Below are 18338 nucleotides of genomic sequence, written 5' to 3' on the forward strand. Positions count from 1 at the left end.
GTCTAGATAGGCTACAATCCTGATGCCTTCCCCTGCGTAGGGGCTCCAGCGCCACCACCAGACATTTGGAGAAGGTGCGTGGAGCCAGAGCGTAGCCGAACGGAATCCTCATATACTCGTAGACCCTTCCCTGAAAGGCAAACTAGAAAAACTTCCTGTGTCTGCGAACGATCGGGACATGGAAGTAAGCATCCTTGAGGTCTATGCTCGAACAGAAGTCCCCCGGCAGGAAGGCTTCTAGCAGGCGACTAGTGGTGAGCATACGGAAAGGTCGTTTGGCTACATGCGCATTCAGATTGCGCAAATCCAAGATCGGCCTCACTCCTCCTGTTCTTTTGGGAACCACGAAGTAACAGGAGTAAAAGCGGTCCTGTCTGCAATCCTCCGGGACCCCGGAGATCGCTCCTTTGCTCAACAGTTCCGTCACCTCTGACAGTAGAGCGGACGCTCTGTCAGGTGACGACATCCCCGTCTCCACTATCCCTGTGAAGGGGGGTGGAGCTGAACGAAACTGGGCCAGATAACCCAGCCAGGCTGGCATGGTACAATGCTGACGCCACTCCCAATAACGCTCTGAGAGAGGATGAGCATGATGTTGGGGGGCGTTGGTCAGGTAACGTTCAAATTCCCTCTTTGCCCTCACCGCTGCTGAGCTCGACCCGAGTGGAAGAGACACGGCCCCTGGAGGGCAGGGAGAGAAAGGGGTGAGTAAAAACAGGTGCTGCATCGGTAAGCGAACTCGGGTCTATTGAATGAGAGCCATGCGCGCTAACCACTGAGCCATCCTGCTGCCCTTTTGACACCACGCTCTCACTGATGGGAACATGAGTGAGAGAGGAGCCCGGCATTCGCATACGTGGACGTTACACCCTGAGTGGAGACGCGTTGCCAAGGAGATGCCGAGTAGGGCAGACGGGGCTGGGATGATCAGAAAGGGCAGGTAGCAAGCCGGCGGCGTTACCCGGCGTTTGATCTCTTCATAGCGAGCGGGATGAGGAGCCACCACGGTTATGTCTGTAACTACAGGTGAACTCACAGGACGCTCGCTAGCCCGCGAATGGCGGGAGAGAGAGGAGCCCGGCATTTGCATACGCGGACGCTCCTGACTGGCGGGTAGCGGAATAGGAGACGCCTCTGAAACCGCTAGCCGGCGCTTATGTCTATTAGAGGTGGCGGGTAGAGAGGGGAGAGAAGTTATACCTATTACTCCCCGAAAACCCTCACTACCCTGAACATAGCTAACAGAACTCTTTTCCTTACGCTGCATAGGGAAAGGAATAGAGCATGCACAAGCAAACACATTAGAAGACCTACCAGCTACAGAGCAAGAATGAGGGGAAAAGCCACTCATTCGCGCCACTGCTCATATCCAATGGGGTAGACGTAGAGACAGAGAGAGCATTCACTGAGTCTATATTAGCCACCGATGGAGGCAAACTAGGGCATGTGAAATTCACAAGTGACTTAACAGGCTCAGACACCGCCTGAGTCTGCACAAAAGCACAGCTTACACCTAGGAGCCCGGCATACGCGGAAGTTGCACCCTGAGTGGGGACGCGTTGCTAAGGAGACGCCCAGTAGTGAAGACGGGAATGAGGTGACCAGAAGGAACAGGTAGCGAGACGGAGGCGAGAGCCGGTGACGTTACCTGGCGTTTGATCCCGTCACAAAAGAGCGGGTTGAGAAGCCACCATGGTTACGTCTAACGCCAAGTGAGCTCTCAGGACGCTCTGTCGCCCGCGATCTGTGACGCCGTCAGACTCGGCACTTACTCTGCTGATGGAGGAAGATGTGGGGAACGATGCAACTCGTAGCCCGCTTCAAGCCTAGTCAGGACGGTCTGGGTTCCTTAGACGGCCACGGAGTGTCCAGTCTGGGAGCGGGTTGCCTGCATCGCACGGGAGGAAGAGCAGGAGCCGCGGCAGTAGGTGGTGGAGGCGCTGAGGCGGCAGAAGAGACGGCAGCAGAGACTTGGCGGCGCTTAGCACAGGAGCCCGGGCGATGAGCAGAGGATCGTGAGGCCAAATGTAGCAGCAGAAGAGATGTTGTCATCCAGTTCTCCCCGGAGAGAGGGTGAAGCGCGAGACCCGCCACCAGAACCCACGTGGGAAGGGAGCGGGCCTGTCTGAGTGAGGGGAGTCGAGTCCTGCGTAGAAGTGTCCTCCTTGGACGACGTTGTCATCGCTGTAGAATCCAGCACGGACGGAGACGTCCACCTCCTGTTCGAAGAAGTTTGCCCTCTCTACACGTGTAGAGAGGGACATGGCAGCACAGGAGGAGCAAGCCGGGGGGTCGGTGAGACCCTCGTGAGCGAGGGTCGGTCCCAGGCAGGAAACACACAAAGGTGAGGGTCCTGATCCGGGGACAGGTCGGCACTACAATAAGCGGCGGCGAAAAAACTTCATATTGAGATGTTGAACTGAAGAATGTCGACAGCAAAAATTCTCAGGCTGAAGCAAAAAACTGAGTAATCAGTAGAGTAATCAAGCGTTTGCTGAATAAACAGGGAGGGCGTTCTCTGGGCTCACGGGACCTATATAGGGGCAGGCGTGCCCGGATTGGCTGTCACATCTTGCATAATGAGTTTTCAGTACGGCCGCGGATGTGGCCAGGGTAAACCACTAGGAGCTAAAGCCCCTCTAGGGGGCGGAACCTCCACGACATATAACCAATACCAACTGTAGATCAGTGACAAAGTCCAAATCAATTTTAGAATAAGATTATAATGCCACAAAATGTGCTGTTCTGCTTGGGGGTGAGTACTTAAACAACCCACATGTACAAAAAGTCCATTTGTCTGGATTCTCGTGTCTAATTGAAAGCCCGTCAATAGCTCTTCTTCACGTCATCATTGGCGACACCCTTTATAATGCATTTGTTCCTGATGACTTTGGTTGAGTCGACTGGCATTTTACCCAGCGGGCTGCTAAGCACTCTGCCTTTCATCTAGGAAAACCCCTCATCTATCTGCTGACAGAATACATTCTAATGATGCGGTTAGATTTAACATGGTTAATTTACAAGCACCAATACTACTTTACAGTAGTGTTTTTGTGGATTTGTTCTGTGAAGTGATTTTTGAGCGTCATTTCTCAAAATCAGGTGCTAACCACTATAATGGGCAGTATTTTGACCATTCAAAGACAGCTGTGGCTATATTATAAACTTTAAGATAATGTAGAATTGGTGATTGGATTTTACAGAAGTCTGCTCATCTTCGTATGCCTGTCTCTGTGTCTCATGTCTTCGTATGCCTGTTCGTATGCCTGTCTCGGCATCTCATGTCTTTGTATGCTTGTCTCGGCGTCTCATGTCTTTGTATGCCTGTCTCGGCCTCTCATGTCTTTGTATGCCTGTCTCGGCGTCTCATGTCTTTGTATGCCTGTCTCGGCGTCTCATGCCTTCTTATGCCTGTTCATATGCCTGTCTCGGCGTCTCATGCCTTCTTATGCCTGTTCGTATGCCTGTCTCAGCATCTCATGCCTTCTTATGCCTGTTCGTATGCCTGTCTCAGCGTCTCATGTCTTTGTATGCCTGTCTCGGCGTCTCATGCCTTCTTATGCCTGTTCTTATGCCTGTCTCGGCATCTCATGTCTTTGTATGCCTGTCTCGGCGTCTCATGTCTTTGTATGCCTGTCTCGGCGTCTCATGCCTGCGTATGCCTGTTCGTATGCCTGTCTCAGCGTCTCATGTCTTTGTATGCCTGTTCGTATGCCTGTCTCAGCGTCTCATGTCTTTGTATGCCTGTCTCGGCGGTCTCATGCCTGCATATGCCTGTTCGTATGCCTGTCTCAGCGTCTCATGTCTTTGTATGCCTGTTCGTATGCCTGTCTCAGCGTCTCATGTCTTTGTATACCTGTGTCCATCCTCAGATGAAGTTGATGAAGCTGTTGCAGCGCCTCCCAGCCAGTGTGGTGCGGCGACTCCACCGCGAGCGCTACAGGAAGCCCACGTGGCTCACTCCGGTGCCAGACAGCCACAAGCTGACGGAGGAGGACATCACAGCGTTTGTGGAGAGCATGATGCAGCCGGTGCTGCTGGCCATGTTCAGTAAGACTGGCAGTCTGGACGCGGCTCAGGCCCTGCAGAACCTGGCCCTAATGAGACCGGAACTCGTCATACCGCCAGTCCTGGAGAAGTGAGTCTTATCAAGCCGTTGGGTTGAGTGGTCAGTCTGCGTGGTTCAGTCAGTAAGGCTGTCAGTCGTTCAGGTCTGTTGGTCGGTCGGTCAAGTAGTGTGTCCTCTTATATGGTGGGCTCTTTAGACTTCAGCCTTTAGTCTTTTGTTGCTTACACACTAACCAATACAGTAAATTGGTGTGTTTTGTTGTGCCTGCAGGACGTACCCTGCCATGGAGACGTTGACAGAGCCCCACCAGCTGACCGCCACTCTGAGCTGTATGATTGGCGTGGCTCGTAGCCTGGTGCCCGGGGGCCCGCGCTTCCCAGAGGGCCCCACGCACATGCTGCCCCTGCTGATGAGAGCGCTGCCCGGCGTCGACCCCAATGACTTCAGCAAGTGCATGGTGGGTAATACAGTTTGGAGGAATGAAACTCTGATGCATATACTGGTTGCTTGGATACAGAAGTGTGTTGCGTGACTATGCTTATTAACTGTGCACGCGTTTCTGAGTGTTAACTGTGCGCGCGTTTCAGGTTTAACTGTGGCTTTCTGTCCTTTCTGCAGATAACATTCCAGTTCATCGCTACGTTTGCGACTCTTGTGCCTTTGGTTGACTGTTCATCCGCTGTCCATGAAAGGAGCGACTTGACTGAGGTGGAGAGGGAAATGTGCTCTGCCTCTGTGGAGTTTGAGGACTTTGTTCTTCAGTTCATGGACAGGTATGGAGAAAGGTCTACCTGGTAAATGCCTGTGTCAGTGGAACAGAATAGCAGTGGTAAACGTGTGTGTGTGTGGGTGTGTGTGTCCGAGCAGGTGTTTTGCCCTGATAGACAGCAGTACTCTGGAGCAGACCAGAGAGGAGACGGAGACAGAGAAGATGACCCATCTGGAGAGCCTGGTGGAGCTGGGACTGTCTTCTACCTTCAGCACCATCCTTACGCAGTGCTCCATGGACATCTTCAAGGTAGACACAAGCCTTTCTCTCTCACACACACACACACACACACACAACTTACTGTGCGTGCCTCCATCCGTTTGTGTGTATTTTCCCAGGTGGCTCTGGAGAAGGTGTTCAACTTTGCCACCACCAACATCTTTGAGACGCGCGTGGCCGGCAGAATGGTGGCAGACATGTGCCGAGCCACGTCCAAGTGCCACCCAGCAGAGTCTCTGAAGCTGTTTGTGCCACACTGCTGCGGTGCCATAAACCAAATGGCCATCAGTAAGTGCCTGCTGAGTACGAGGTGTTCCGTTTCAGGATGTGTTTGGTTTTAGTGCGGCGCTGTGAATCCAGTCTGGCCTGATGGGGTGTGTTGGCTTGGTTTAAGTCGGAAGAGAAAGGGGTGTGTTGAGCGTCTAAATCTCCGATAGGTCACTTCATTGCTGTCGCTGTTCTTGCTGTTTTCCAGACGAGGAGGTGTTGAGCGAGGAGGAGCTGGACAAGGAGTTACTTTGGAACCTCCAGCTGCTGTCAGAGGTGAGGTCGCCTTCGGTACTGAATGAGTACCTTTGGTACTACCTCTCGGTAGATTGGACAGACCGCTGAAAGACATCTTCCTATTGTTTTTCAGTTGTGGTCCCCAGTGAACACTGCACATTCTTAACATGTCCCTCAACCCTGCACCCATGCTTCTCCACCTGCCCAGGTGACCCGAGTGGACGGGGACAAGATCCTGCCCTATAGCACCCAGCTGGTTCAGATCCTGCAGCTGAGCCTGCACCTGAAATGTAAACAGGGCTACGCCCTGGCCTGTAACCTGCTCCATCACATCCTGAGGTCCACAGCCCTGATCTACCCCACTGAGTACTGCAGTGTCCCTGGAGGCTTTCAACAGCCCACCAAGGACTATCTGCCCATCAAGGTACGTACGGTAGTGCTGATATCTGCATTCTAACATCTGCTGTTCTGTTGTCTACCTTTTAAAGAGGTTTGTATCATTAACCTGGAGGCTTTTAGCAGCCTACTCAGGGCAAACTGCCCATCCAGCTAGCAACTTCAATAAGCTGTTACATTTTTTTTCCAAACTCTGGAGAACTCCAATATGGATTGTCTGTTTTTTTTCTAACCCCTGCTGTGCGGAATGGTATTGACTGATTAGGGAGGGCATTAGGTTCATAAGGTTTTAGCTGCGTTGATCTCCTCCTGATTAGTCTGACCACTATATCAGCCACTCAGATTGTCCCAAAGGAAGTGCCAAAGGAACTAGGCCAGACGAGCCGAGGTCCAGGTCCTCTGTCCCATTAACCTGACCGTTATATCACTCCACTCCATTTTCCTGAGCCATCCTGTCCTATTCCACTTAGTCAATGAGGCGCCCCGATAGAGATGGATAGAGGGCTCACCCGTCTTTGCCCGCGGGCGAAATCACTCCCTTGTGCCCACCCCTTTCTGTCAGATGCGCTCTCTATCCCATGTCTGTGGCAGGGCCTTGACTGTGATCCTATTAGGTCTTCTCCACATCGCCCTAGTAGAGGAAGAGACGTGGTCTCTCCTTTCCCCTGAAGTGTGCGCTCGTTCACGTCATGGATTGTAACTGATTTAAATGTGTGGACCGTAGTGAACAAGAGCAGGCTTCAGAAACAGAGATGATTAATGTCCGTGGATTAAGGTCTCCATAGCAATAGATAAGGATCATTGCATGCCTTACAGCTGGTCTTAATACTACGGGGGGGGGGGGTTGTGTAAATTGTGTGCGTGTGTGCACTCCTGTGCGTAACATACCCATTGAGACTTTATGTAGGAGCATGTGCTGCCATTTTTGGGATTGGGTCCAAGTCTGAGGGCTGGCTGGGTGGTGTTGTTGCTGCTGTGGGGAGTTGACACAGGTCCTTTATAAACATGCGTAAGGCTACATAGGTCAAGACCTGATTAGGCCCTCCTGGAATACTTTCTTATGATTGCCATGGCTTAAAGTGGACAGAGTAATACTGACTGGATTAACTAGTCCTGTTCTCTGTACGGTCCACACATCCTCAGGTAACCCCTGTGTTGTTGTGAAGATACGACCCAGATATGCCTTACCTACGAGCTGAGCAATTAGTGCTTTCGAGCTCTGTTTGTTCTAATATGAGTTTGTTTTTTGCCGGACCGCGTAAGCGGATCCGGCTAAGAAGACCGAATATCTCTTACTGACTGACTGGCTACCCCTTGTTAATTAACGTAGTGGTTATAGAAGCGGACTTGTGAACTATAGGTCTTGGGTTCGTATAACCTCGCAAGGGAAGCGAAGTACGCATTGAGTTATTCTGTATTGATGAAAACTTTGCTGGTTAAAACCGAAACCTGAAACTGTATACGGTTATATAAATGAAAGAAAAAAGTATGTTGTTTTGCCATGAAAGAAATATTACCTTTTTATGCCCTGAAATGAAATAGCTTTGGCAAACTCGCTAGTATTTTCGCAATTCCTATGACTATTCTAGTAAGTTAGTAGATACTGGTGAAGCCCATTACTGGCTAATAAGCTGTTAAAACGGCCAGTGGCATACGAGGTTCAGAATAGAGGCTAAACTAACGTGTTGACTGTAGAAGTACTTTCTACTGTTGTCCGGCTGAACTAGGCTTGCCTGGTTTCTTGTTAAATGGTGTTTCCGTATATATTTCTTTTAATATGTATTTTTATGCATTTCTTCATTGGACAAGAAATTTGGTGGAAGGTAGTGTTTTTTTCTGAGAGCAGTAGGCTAGATTCAACCACACACACACACACACTGCAGCAGTAGGCTAGATTCAACCACACACACACACACACTGCAGCAGTAGGCTAGATTCAACCACACACACACACACTGCAGCAGTAGGCTAGATTCAACCACACACACACACACTGCAGCAGTAGGCTAGATTCAACCACACACACACACACTGCAGCAGTAGGCTAGATTCAACCACACACACACACACACACACACTCTGCAGCAGTAGGCTAGATTCAACCACACACACACACACACACACTGCAGCAGTAGGCTAGATTCAACCACACACACACACACACACACACACACACTCTGCAGCAGTAGGCTAGATTCAACCACACACACACACTCTGCAGCAGTAGGCTAGATTCAACCACACGCACACACACACACTCTGCAGCAGTAGGCTAGATTCAACCACACACACACACTCTGCAGCAGTAGGCTAGATGTGAACCGGAAGGCAGCGGCTTAGACTGCAGGTTCATCACGGGCCAACTGTTTCAATCATTTATTTTATGAACATTGAATGCATTATGAAATATTGTGGGTTAATCTTTGGGACTGGTTGTGTTTCCTGCTATAAGCAGTTGATTTCAGTTTTGTACTCACTGCCTTGTTATTACAACATTTCTTTATTATTTAATTAAAGTCAGTCATTATCTCATTCCCGCTTTGTAGCATTCAGCCAGACAACCAATGTAAGCTGTCTGTGCTTCCTGGAGCCAGGTTACTAGTAACTGCTAACATACTAGATGCTAACTATAGCCTGATGGTACCGCAAAGATGTATGACTAAATAAGTTCAGTTCATCAAAGTGGATATGGCATACATTCAAGAGTGCTGCTTAGCTACATACCTTCAATACTACTTCAATACTACTAATATACTACAACTTTTTAAAGACTGGTACAAGTATTGACCCGCTTTCTCAATCTGCATGTTTGTGTGGCAAAGAATCTCAGTGAAATTCAGTCAATGAGTTTCAACTTATTGAACAGAATGGTTAGTTAATGACTGAAAGAAATGACGGTCAGTTCAGTCATTTGCTCAGCTCGACACCGCATTAAACCCACCTTGTGTCCCTGGTCTGAATCTGTCATCTGGGTCTGTTTAGCCCTGTCTGGATCACTGAGGGATTTTCAACTGAATGCATGACTTAAAAAGAGCAGGCAATTTCCATTTCAAGCATTGAGCCGTGTCTGACTTCTATGAGGGAAGAATAGAACCGCTGTGGTCTGCCTATATGAGACGTTCCAAAAAACACAGGGCATTATATGTTGCTATATTACATAAATGCAACATCAATTCCACTATGGACACCTCCTGAAATATTTCCATCTAGTAACCCTGGTCTCGTTATTCTCTGTGTCTAGGACTGGGGTCGTCCAGGGGACCTGTGGAACCTGAACATCCAGTGGCATGTCCCCAGTACGGAGGAGACCCGCTTTGTGTTCTACGTCCTGGACCTCATCCTGCGGCCCGAGCTGCTCCGACTGCAGAGACACACCCAGGGGGAACAGGACATGACCCGGTACGGAGGACAGACTCACTCTGTGACTGACGCTAAGAATACAGTCACAGGGTCTCCTTTAGTCACCAAACCAAAGGAACACTGAAGACAGAAGAGCTACTGAGAGCTGTTAAATAAAATAAACTGTTTGCATTTGCAAATATTACTCTGATCCAAGAGTAATATCGACCCACTTCCCTTTGCCAGAAGTGTCAGCCCCTGGGTTAATGTTGTGTAGCTCTGCTTCTGTCCGGCTCGTAGACACGTGGTTTTGTCTTACCTGTGCTAGTAAACCTTGCTTCCAAGTTTAGCCTGCCTGGTTTGTGACGCTCTCCTTTGCTTACGCAGAGACGACGTCCTGCAAAGTTTGTCCATCGTACAGCATTGCCTTCTGGGAGCGGGAAGCCAGTTGCCACCGCTGCGAGGAGAGCCCATCCCTGAGCTGTGAGTGGTTTAAGAAGTTTAAGAAGTTTAATCAGTGTCAAGTCAAGCTCAGTCAGTCAGTAGTGTTTAACCGTGCGTTTGAACCTCTGTTTCTACATCAGGGTAACAAGCATGGTGAGTCTGGCGGAGACCAACCTCTTCACTGGAGTTCACTATGGTGAGTAGCACTAACATCCCCTTTAGGTTAGTTAGTGTTGTTAATAGCTGGAGGCCCAGCAGAACCAGTCCTGTTCTCACTAGGACGTGTCATAGAGCAATTCTAGACAGAGTTACACTCATTCAACTGTCTCTGCTTCCAGATGTGTCCAGAGAGAACTACAGAGACGCTATCTGCCGAGTGATGCGGAAACTGCTGCGTGAGTGTTCTCACTTCCTGTCTCTGATATCACCACACAACGCTCACTTCCTGTCTCTGAGACCACAACACCACCCTATCCAATATCCTATTGTTGCTGAATGAATCTATATTCTGTCATCACATGAAGTACAGTTAGGTTACGTGGCTGTCCATTGAAAACCTGTCAGGTGCTTGACTTGTCTGACTTAGAGTGTATACAGACCTAAATTATTCCACTTCATATTATTATATTTTATTTTTAACATCTCATCGCTCTCTTCACGTATATCCAGATTTAATAAACCAACACTATGTATCAACCGTCTCCGAATCGTTTGCATCTGAATGTTAACAGTGTGGCCTGTATTACCAGATCACATCCTTGAGCATTCAGAGGACGACACCAAGTCTCTGTTCTCCATCATAAAGATCATCAGTGACCTGCTGCACTTCAAAGGCTCTCACAAACAGGAGTTTGACTCCCGCTGGAAGAGCTTCAACCTTGTCAAGAAGTCCATGGAGAACAGGGTGAGAGATCTTGCTAGGAAGCCGTACGAGGACATGTTTTTTATCGCTGGAACACATCATTAAATAATTAAGACCAACAGCATTCCCAAACTGTTAAATATCTCTTCAATAAATAATTGATGAATGCTTTACATTTTCTGGCTGACTTCATAATTGTGTGTTTGTTTATTATAGTGTTGACCTATGTTCAGGTAGGGGGCGTAAGGGTGTGTGCAAAATGAGTGCGCTACATAGGTAACAGTAGGCCTCCTGCTTGTAAGAGGCACTCATTTCCTACTGTCCCACCTACAGCTTCACGGCAGGAAGCAGCACATCCGAGCCCTTCTCATCGACAGAGTCATGCTACAACACGAGGTCAGATGTCTCGCCTTTATCTCTGTCCTGTCCATATTCACCTGTCCCTGCCTGTTGTCATGGAGAAAGACTGTCAGTGTTTATTTCACCGAGATCCTGTTCGAGTGTGTAATTGGTATTTGTGTTCTCCAGCTGCGTAAGTTAACAGTGGAGGGCTGTGAATACCGCAGTATCCACCAGGAGCTGTTGAGGGATCTACTGAGACTATCCACCAGCACTTACAGTCAGGTAAGGTCCATTCAGTACCACACACCTTTGTTGTAGTAGCTCCATTTATTTATTTATTTACATTTTGGTAATTTTTCTACATTGGGCTGAAGGGTTATTTTAGATACTCCAGGATTGTTACGGGTTGAGATGAGCAGATGCTTATATCCTCTATTCCTCATTCTGCCGCAAAGCACATCTGAGGGGAATTTTTCAAGGTGCAACTATGGGTCTTCTCTGGTGATTTGGAGCCACAATTTAACCATAACTGCCCCCATCCTCTGTAGGTGCGTAGCCGGGCTCAGAGTGTGCTGTTCACAGCCCTGGGGACCTACAACTTCTGCTGCCGCGATGTGATCCCCCGTGTGCTGGAATACCTGGACCCGGGCCGCACAGACGTCACACAGCAGCAGTTCAAAGTGCGACCATGCCGCCTCTCAAACGCCTGTTGTTAATTGAACGATTTACCGATGAGCCTCTTGACAGGCTGACTGACAGACTCGTCCCTCTCCAGGGTGCCTTATACTGTCTCCTGGGGAACCACAGTGGGGTGTGCATGGCCAACCTGCATGACTGGGACTGCATCACACTGACCTGGCCGGCCCTCGTCCGCTCTGGCCTCAGCTCGGCCATGTCCCTGGAGAAGCCCTCCATAGTGCGCCTGTTCGACGACCTCGCTGACAAGGTCCACCGTCAGTACGAAACCATCGGCATCGACTTTGCCGTAAGAGAACCGTTCCGCCTTTCCTGTGGTCGAAATGTTTTTACCACCGACGAGTTGTGAAAGGAGTTTTTTTAGTCATTTGAACTTGATTATAAACTCATGATAACCTTTCAATTTTTGACACTGAGTTTAATTTCATCTCCCGCTGGCAATATATAAATTTTTCAATTCATTGGACATGATGTAATTAAGTTGACTGGACATGATTTAGAAATGCATACACCTGTCTATAAAAGGTCCCAGCACTCCATTAATCAGGCCTTTATGGTAGTGGCTAGACAGAACTACTCTTTAGTAACAGGCGTATGCCGCTTGAATGACTAAGAGATCATGAGAAACAAATGTATCTGGTCTGATAAGACAAATTAGAACTATTTGGCCTGAATGCCGATAACTAGATCTGCCAAAAACAAAATACTGCTTATCACCATAAAGCATGCCAACGGCAAAGCCATGTAGTGGCAGCATCATGCAGTGGGGATGCTTCTCAGCGGCAGGGACTGGGAGTCTGGGCAGGATTGAATGAACAGAGGATGAAAGGTCCATGAAAACCTGCAATATGAGGTATTGCGTGTCGATTGATGGAAAAAAGAATCAACTTTACATGAAGTCTATAACACAACTAAATCTGGAGAAAGTGAAGGGGTCTGAATACATTCTGTATCCACTGTGTTTACAGTACTAGTCAAAAGTTTGGGCACACCCATGCGAGTGGCCAGGTTAGTGTGTCCCTACCTTTGCCTGGTACTGTACTTGTATTATTCTGGGTATTATATGTAACAAACAGATTATACCTGTGTTATTTCATTTTCCTTAAATTAACTCTTAACTCTGCCTTAGATTCCAGCAAATTGCAATGCGTTAGCGGTGCAGCTCCTGACCTCAGGCAAACCCTTGCCACAGGACCCGGTCCCCTCAGAAGAAGAAGAAGCAGAGGGCCTTAGGAAACAGGAGGAGAAGAACCTTGACTCTGTAAAGTGTGTACTGGAAACTCGAGGAACAACATTCCTTCTCTGTTTAATAAATACTACAATACTGTTGAACTGTACATTAAAACTTCAACCAATACTAACAGCGTTTGATGCACTTTGAATTGTTTGGAAATGGCTTTCAAACCCCTTCATCAGTAACAATTTTTCTTCTGAGGGTCTTGGATAGGTCTTACAGTATTTGCATCATGTATAACCACATACCTGTATGTTTTAGACTAGACCAGACCAATTTTCTAATCTTTATTGCAGGCTTGATCCTCCCAAGTTACTCAGTAATGATTTTTTCATTTGTGCCTGCTTTAGTGTGTCTGGTTCAAATTTAAGACATTTTATGTGTTGCTAAAGGTAGATTTGTACTAACTTTCTCCACATAAGGAAATAGAATTTATATTCTTTGTAAATGTATAAATGGTTTTGAAACAACTTCAAAACAATGCTTCTGTGAATGAAAACACTTAGAAAAATAAAAATGTTCCAAGATTATGCCACTTGACTGCTCTCTGTCTTCCCCAGGAAATACGAGAAGCTGGTTGGTGAACTTCTAGACTGCCTCAATGACAGAAACATGTAGGTTCACGTCATCTCAAGTGCAGACATACGTGGAACCGTGCTGTTTAGACCAAAAAATGTGTCGGGTCATTTACGTTTATCTAGAACAGTGTGAACATGCCACCCCAACAAAATCCCCCCAAAAATTTTCAGTTTCTGTTATCAGTGCACTGTGGCAAAAGCCATTGACCGAAACAGAAACCACTTCTCTCATTGTACAAGGGTTTGCAAATTTTTTTGCACTGATGTTAAAACGCAGGTTGCTCTCTTGTTTCCTGAAAACCTTTAGTCACCCATTTGAAAAGCCCTGTGTTGACTTTGCAGGCCTTGGAAGTTTGAGCACATCGCCATTGGCTTCATGTCTCTGCTATTGAGGGACGACCACCCTCTTCCCTCTGCTGCTGTCCTCTTCTTCGTCAAGAGCCTCAACCACGACTCCCTGCTGGTCCGCAAGGTGATCATGTCTGCCCGTCCCTCTGCCTTTCCTTACACATGTTCTCTAAACACAACAACGGGCAAACTCGTGCGTGGTTTTGTTACTTTGAGATGTAATCTGTTGGAAGAGAGACTTCAAGATGACCGCAGTCTGTGTTATTGAAGGGCTTAACACACAACTGAAAATGTATCCTAAAACATACCGTGGACTCATCAGTAAGACGTAGAAACAGTTGGATGCTCAGTTCCGTAGGGCATGGTGCTTGCACAGCCAGGGTTGTGGGTTTGATTCAGGGGGGGCCCGTACTTTGATGACAATGTATGCACTCAAAACTGCAAGTCAGTCTGAATTTTGTATGTTCATTTTCTGACCAGGTGGCTATATCAGCCGTAGCAGGTATCATGAAGCAACTCAAGAGGCCCCACAAAAAAGTGCCAGTCAACACCAATGAGCTTTGTAAGTAAACAGCAATTTGTCTCATCACCGGCCTCTTCACCTGGGCCAAATCATATTTGAGTCAAGCTGCTGCTGGTTGATTAAGCTGGTCTAGGTGGCAGTAAAGAATGCACAGAGACCCTTTGGTGGCTGAAAATGGTGTGGTGTCTGTTCTTGTGATCCCATGCCAAGGGGCTTCATATTGTGGTCGTTACCGATGTCTTGAGTTCGTAACTGTCAGGACCTTAGCGCCTAACCCCATAAGATCTTCTCCACTACCTGGTGGTCTGAAGCACCGTCAAGGAATTGACATGACCTGCCCTCACCTCCCTCCCTCTCTTCTGCCCTCACCACCTCCCTCCCTCTCTTCTGCCCTCACCTCCTCCCTTCCTCTCTTCTGCACTCACCACCTCCCTTCCTCTCTTCTGCCCTCACCACCTCCCTCCCTCTCTTCTGCCCTCACCTCCTCCCTTCCTCTCTTCTGCACTCACCACCTCCCTTCCTCTCTTCTGCCCTCGCCACCTCCCTCCCTCTCTTCTGCCCTCGCCTCCTCACTCCCTCTCTTCTGCCCTCGCCTCCTCACTCCCTCTCTTCTGCCCTCGCCTCCTCACTCCCTCTCTTCTGCCCTCGCCTCCTCACTCCCTCTCTTCTGCCCTCGCCTCCTCACTCCCTCTCATCTGCCCTCGCCTCCTCACTCCCTCTCTTCTGCCCTCGCCTCCTCACTCCCTCTCTTCTGCCCTCGCCTCCTCACTCCCTCTCTTCTGCCCTCGCCTCCTCACTCCCTCTCTTCTGCCCTCGCCTCCTCACTCCCTCTCTTCTGCGCTCACTCTCTCCCCTCCCCTCTCCGGCGGTTGTCACTACTAGGTGGTTTGAAGGAGTGGTCTGGTCTGACAGCGGGGGACAGGCCTGATAATAAGTGGCTCCAGTACAACAGCAGCAGTCTGCCTCGTAGCCAGCAGGCCTGGGAAGCCTGTATGTTTGTAGAGAAGACACACTGGGGATACTACAGCTGGCCCCAGAAACTCATGATGTACGCACCCTCTGAGGAGCAGCCTAAACAAGGACTGACCAGGGAGGAGATGACTGAGGTGAAATGACACGCGCGCGTGCACAGACACACAGACACACAGACACACAGACACACAGACACACAGACACACAGACACACAGACACACAGACACACAGACACACAGACACACAGACACACAGACACACAGACACACAGACACACAGACAGACAGACAGACAGACAGACAGACAGACACACAGACAGACACACAGACACACACACAGACAGACACACAGACAGACACACAGACAGACACACAGACAGACAGACAGACAGACAGACAGACAGACACACAGACACACAGACACACAGACACACAGACAGACAGACAGACAGACAGACAGACAGACACACAGACAGACAGACACACAGACAGACAGACACACAGACAGACACACAGACACACAGACAGACAGACACACAGACAGACACACAGACAGACACACAGACACACAGACAGACACACAGACAGACACACAGACACACAGACAGACACACAGACAGACACACAGACAGACAGACAGACAGACACAGACAGACACACAGACAGACAGACAGACAGACACAGACAGACAGACAGACAGACAGACACAGACAGACAGACACAGACAGACAGACACAGAGACACAGAGACACAGAGACTCAGAGACTCAGAGACTCAGAGACTCAGAGACTCAGAGACACAGAGACACAGAGACACAGAGACACAGAGACACAGAGACACAGAGACACAGAGACTCAGAGACTCAGAGACTCAGAGACTCAGAGACTCAGAGACTCAGAGACACAGAGACACAGAGACACAGAGACTCAGAGACACAGAGACTCAGAGACTCAGAGACTCAGAGACACACAGACACACAGACACACAGACACAGACACACACACAGACAGACACACAGAGACAGACACACAGAGACAGACACACAGAGACAGACACACAGAGACACAGAGACACAGAGACTCAGAGACTCAGAGACTCAGAGACACAGAGACTCAGAGACTCAGAGACACAGAGACACAGAGACTCAGAGACTCAGAGACTCAGAGACTCAGAGACTCAGAGACACAGAGACACAGAGACACAGAGACACAGAGACACAGAGACACAGAGACACAGAGACACAGAGACACAGAGACACAGAGACACAGAGACACAGAGACACAGAGACACAGAGACACAGAGACACAGAGACACAGAGACACACAGACACACAGACACACAGACACACAGACACACAGACACACAGAGACAGAGAGACAGAGAGACAGAGAGACAGAGAGACAGAGAGACAGAGAGACAGAGAGACAGAGAGACACAGAGACAGAGAGACAGAGAGACAGAGAGACACAGAGACACAGAGACACAGAGACACTGAATAAGCCTAAGTCTGGAGTAAATAATATTTAGTTTACAAATTCAGTTCAACTTGGCTTAATCTGGGTCTGGGAAACAAGCCCACTGTCTGATTTAAAAACACTATATAACATGTAGCACCCTACTCGGCACAAGGCAATAATGACTGTATTTTCCCCCATACAGCGGGAGCAGATCATCTATGACCACTTTTCAGACCCAGTGTTCATCAACCAGCTGATTGAGTTCCTTTCTCTGGAGGATCGGAAGGGCAAGGACAAGTTCAGCCCCCGCAGGTTCTGCCTCTTCAAGGTGAGGGACAGGACACAGACCCCCCGCAACACACACATAAAAGCAAAAGACGTTAAACAAGGAAACCCTCAAGGCAATGATTAAGGGAATAACCTGACTGTTATCCTCTCAGGGTCTGTTTCGTAACTTCCACGATGCCTTCCTGCCCCTGCTGAAACCACACATGGAGCGTCTGGTGGCCGACACGCATGAGAGCAAACAGCGCTGTGTCGCTGAGATCACGTCTGGACTGATCAGGGGCTCCAAGCACTGGAGCTACCAGAAGGTCAGTAGACAGGATCAACTGATGCCACACATGCCGACGTCACAATAAGTCACTTTTGTATTTAACCCTTGCCAGGTCATCATTGCAAACCGGCACACCTGGAACAGATTGTGGGCCTGGATGGAAGCTGACCGTGCGTGTCATTTGTTTCCAGGTGGAGAGTCTTTGGGAGTTCCTGTGTCCTCTGATTCGTACTGCGCTGAACAACATCACCGTGGAGACCTACGCCGACTGGGGCACCTGCATCGCTACTGCCTGTGTAAGCCGCCACCTCGCCCCCATCTTCGTCATTCCCTCAATCACTGTTACCTCCGTTCCCGGCTGCGTCACCTCTTGAACGGGCAGTAGCCCGGATCTTCTCTTCCAAGGCATTTGAGTAGAGTTAAGATGATGAGCAACAGCTTTGTTTGAGTCTTGTCTGGCCTGTTCATTTTTTTTTCCCCCCCATGGTGTTGACCTGGTTGTCTTCCAGGAGAGCAATGTTGACCTTATGTTGGTTGTGTTATGCAGGAAAGTAGAGACCCACGGAAGCTCCACTGGCTGTTCGAGATGCTGATGGAGTCTCCTGTCAATGGGGAAGGGGGGTCCTTTGTAGACGCCTGGTAAGGACACACTTCTCCTCTTTAACTCTCCTCATAGACACTGTCTTGGTGTTTGAGCATGTGGACGTTTGTTGGTTCTTCTCTGCATGTGCTCAGATGACTTGCGCTAGAGCCTTGGTTCTTTGAATGTGGTTTCTTCGTTGGTTTAAATATCTGTGTGAGAGATATTCCTTGTTGGATGTTTAACTATTCTGTTCTGCCCCTCATAGTCGCCTTTATGTGCTGCAAGGAGGGTTGGCCCAACAGGAGTGGAGAGTCCCTGAACTCCTTCATCGTCTGCTGCAGTACCTGGAGCCCAAACTCACGCAGGTCTACAAGAACGTCCGAGAGCGCATTGGCAGGTGAGAGCTCACAAATATCCACACACACCCTTGAAATAGCCGCCCCACCG

General features: G+C 48.9%; 1 protein-coding gene across 6 annotated transcripts in view; it reads left to right on the forward strand.

Annotated features, from left to right (window-relative positions):
* psme4a (proteasome activator subunit 4a) overlaps positions 1 to 18338 on the forward strand; it is a 43044-nt gene that overhangs the window by 19583 nt on the left and 5123 nt on the right. For all 6 annotated transcript variants that reach the window (XM_034292278.1, XM_034292279.1, XM_034292280.1 and 3 more), the window contains 26 exons: positions 3873 to 4138; positions 4340 to 4526; positions 4688 to 4842; positions 4937 to 5087; positions 5177 to 5345; positions 5533 to 5600; positions 5770 to 5985; positions 9199 to 9356; positions 9684 to 9779; positions 9881 to 9936; positions 10079 to 10135; positions 10490 to 10644; positions 10936 to 10998; positions 11131 to 11226; positions 11493 to 11624; positions 11720 to 11929; positions 12770 to 12906; positions 13435 to 13488; positions 13795 to 13924; positions 14281 to 14362; positions 15206 to 15429; positions 16955 to 17080; positions 17193 to 17345; positions 17500 to 17604; positions 17856 to 17947; positions 18157 to 18288. In XM_034292278.1, coding sequence (XP_034148169.1) covers positions 3873 to 4138; positions 4340 to 4526; positions 4688 to 4842; positions 4937 to 5087; positions 5177 to 5345; positions 5533 to 5600; positions 5770 to 5985; positions 9199 to 9356; positions 9684 to 9779; positions 9881 to 9936; positions 10079 to 10135; positions 10490 to 10644; positions 10936 to 10998; positions 11131 to 11226; positions 11493 to 11624; positions 11720 to 11929; positions 12770 to 12906; positions 13435 to 13488; positions 13795 to 13924; positions 14281 to 14362; positions 15206 to 15429; positions 16955 to 17080; positions 17193 to 17345; positions 17500 to 17604; positions 17856 to 17947; positions 18157 to 18288 — 3470 coding nt within the window. The remainder of the gene's footprint in view (positions 1 to 3872; positions 4139 to 4339; positions 4527 to 4687; positions 4843 to 4936; positions 5088 to 5176; positions 5346 to 5532; positions 5601 to 5769; positions 5986 to 9198; positions 9357 to 9683; positions 9780 to 9880; positions 9937 to 10078; positions 10136 to 10489; positions 10645 to 10935; positions 10999 to 11130; positions 11227 to 11492; positions 11625 to 11719; positions 11930 to 12769; positions 12907 to 13434; positions 13489 to 13794; positions 13925 to 14280; positions 14363 to 15205; positions 15430 to 16954; positions 17081 to 17192; positions 17346 to 17499; positions 17605 to 17855; positions 17948 to 18156; positions 18289 to 18338) is intronic.

The sequence above is a fragment of the Esox lucius genome, chromosome 5, assembly GCF_011004845.1.
Source record: "Esox lucius isolate fEsoLuc1 chromosome 5, fEsoLuc1.pri, whole genome shotgun sequence".
NCBI lineage: Eukaryota > Metazoa > Chordata > Actinopteri > Esociformes > Esocidae > Esox > Esox lucius.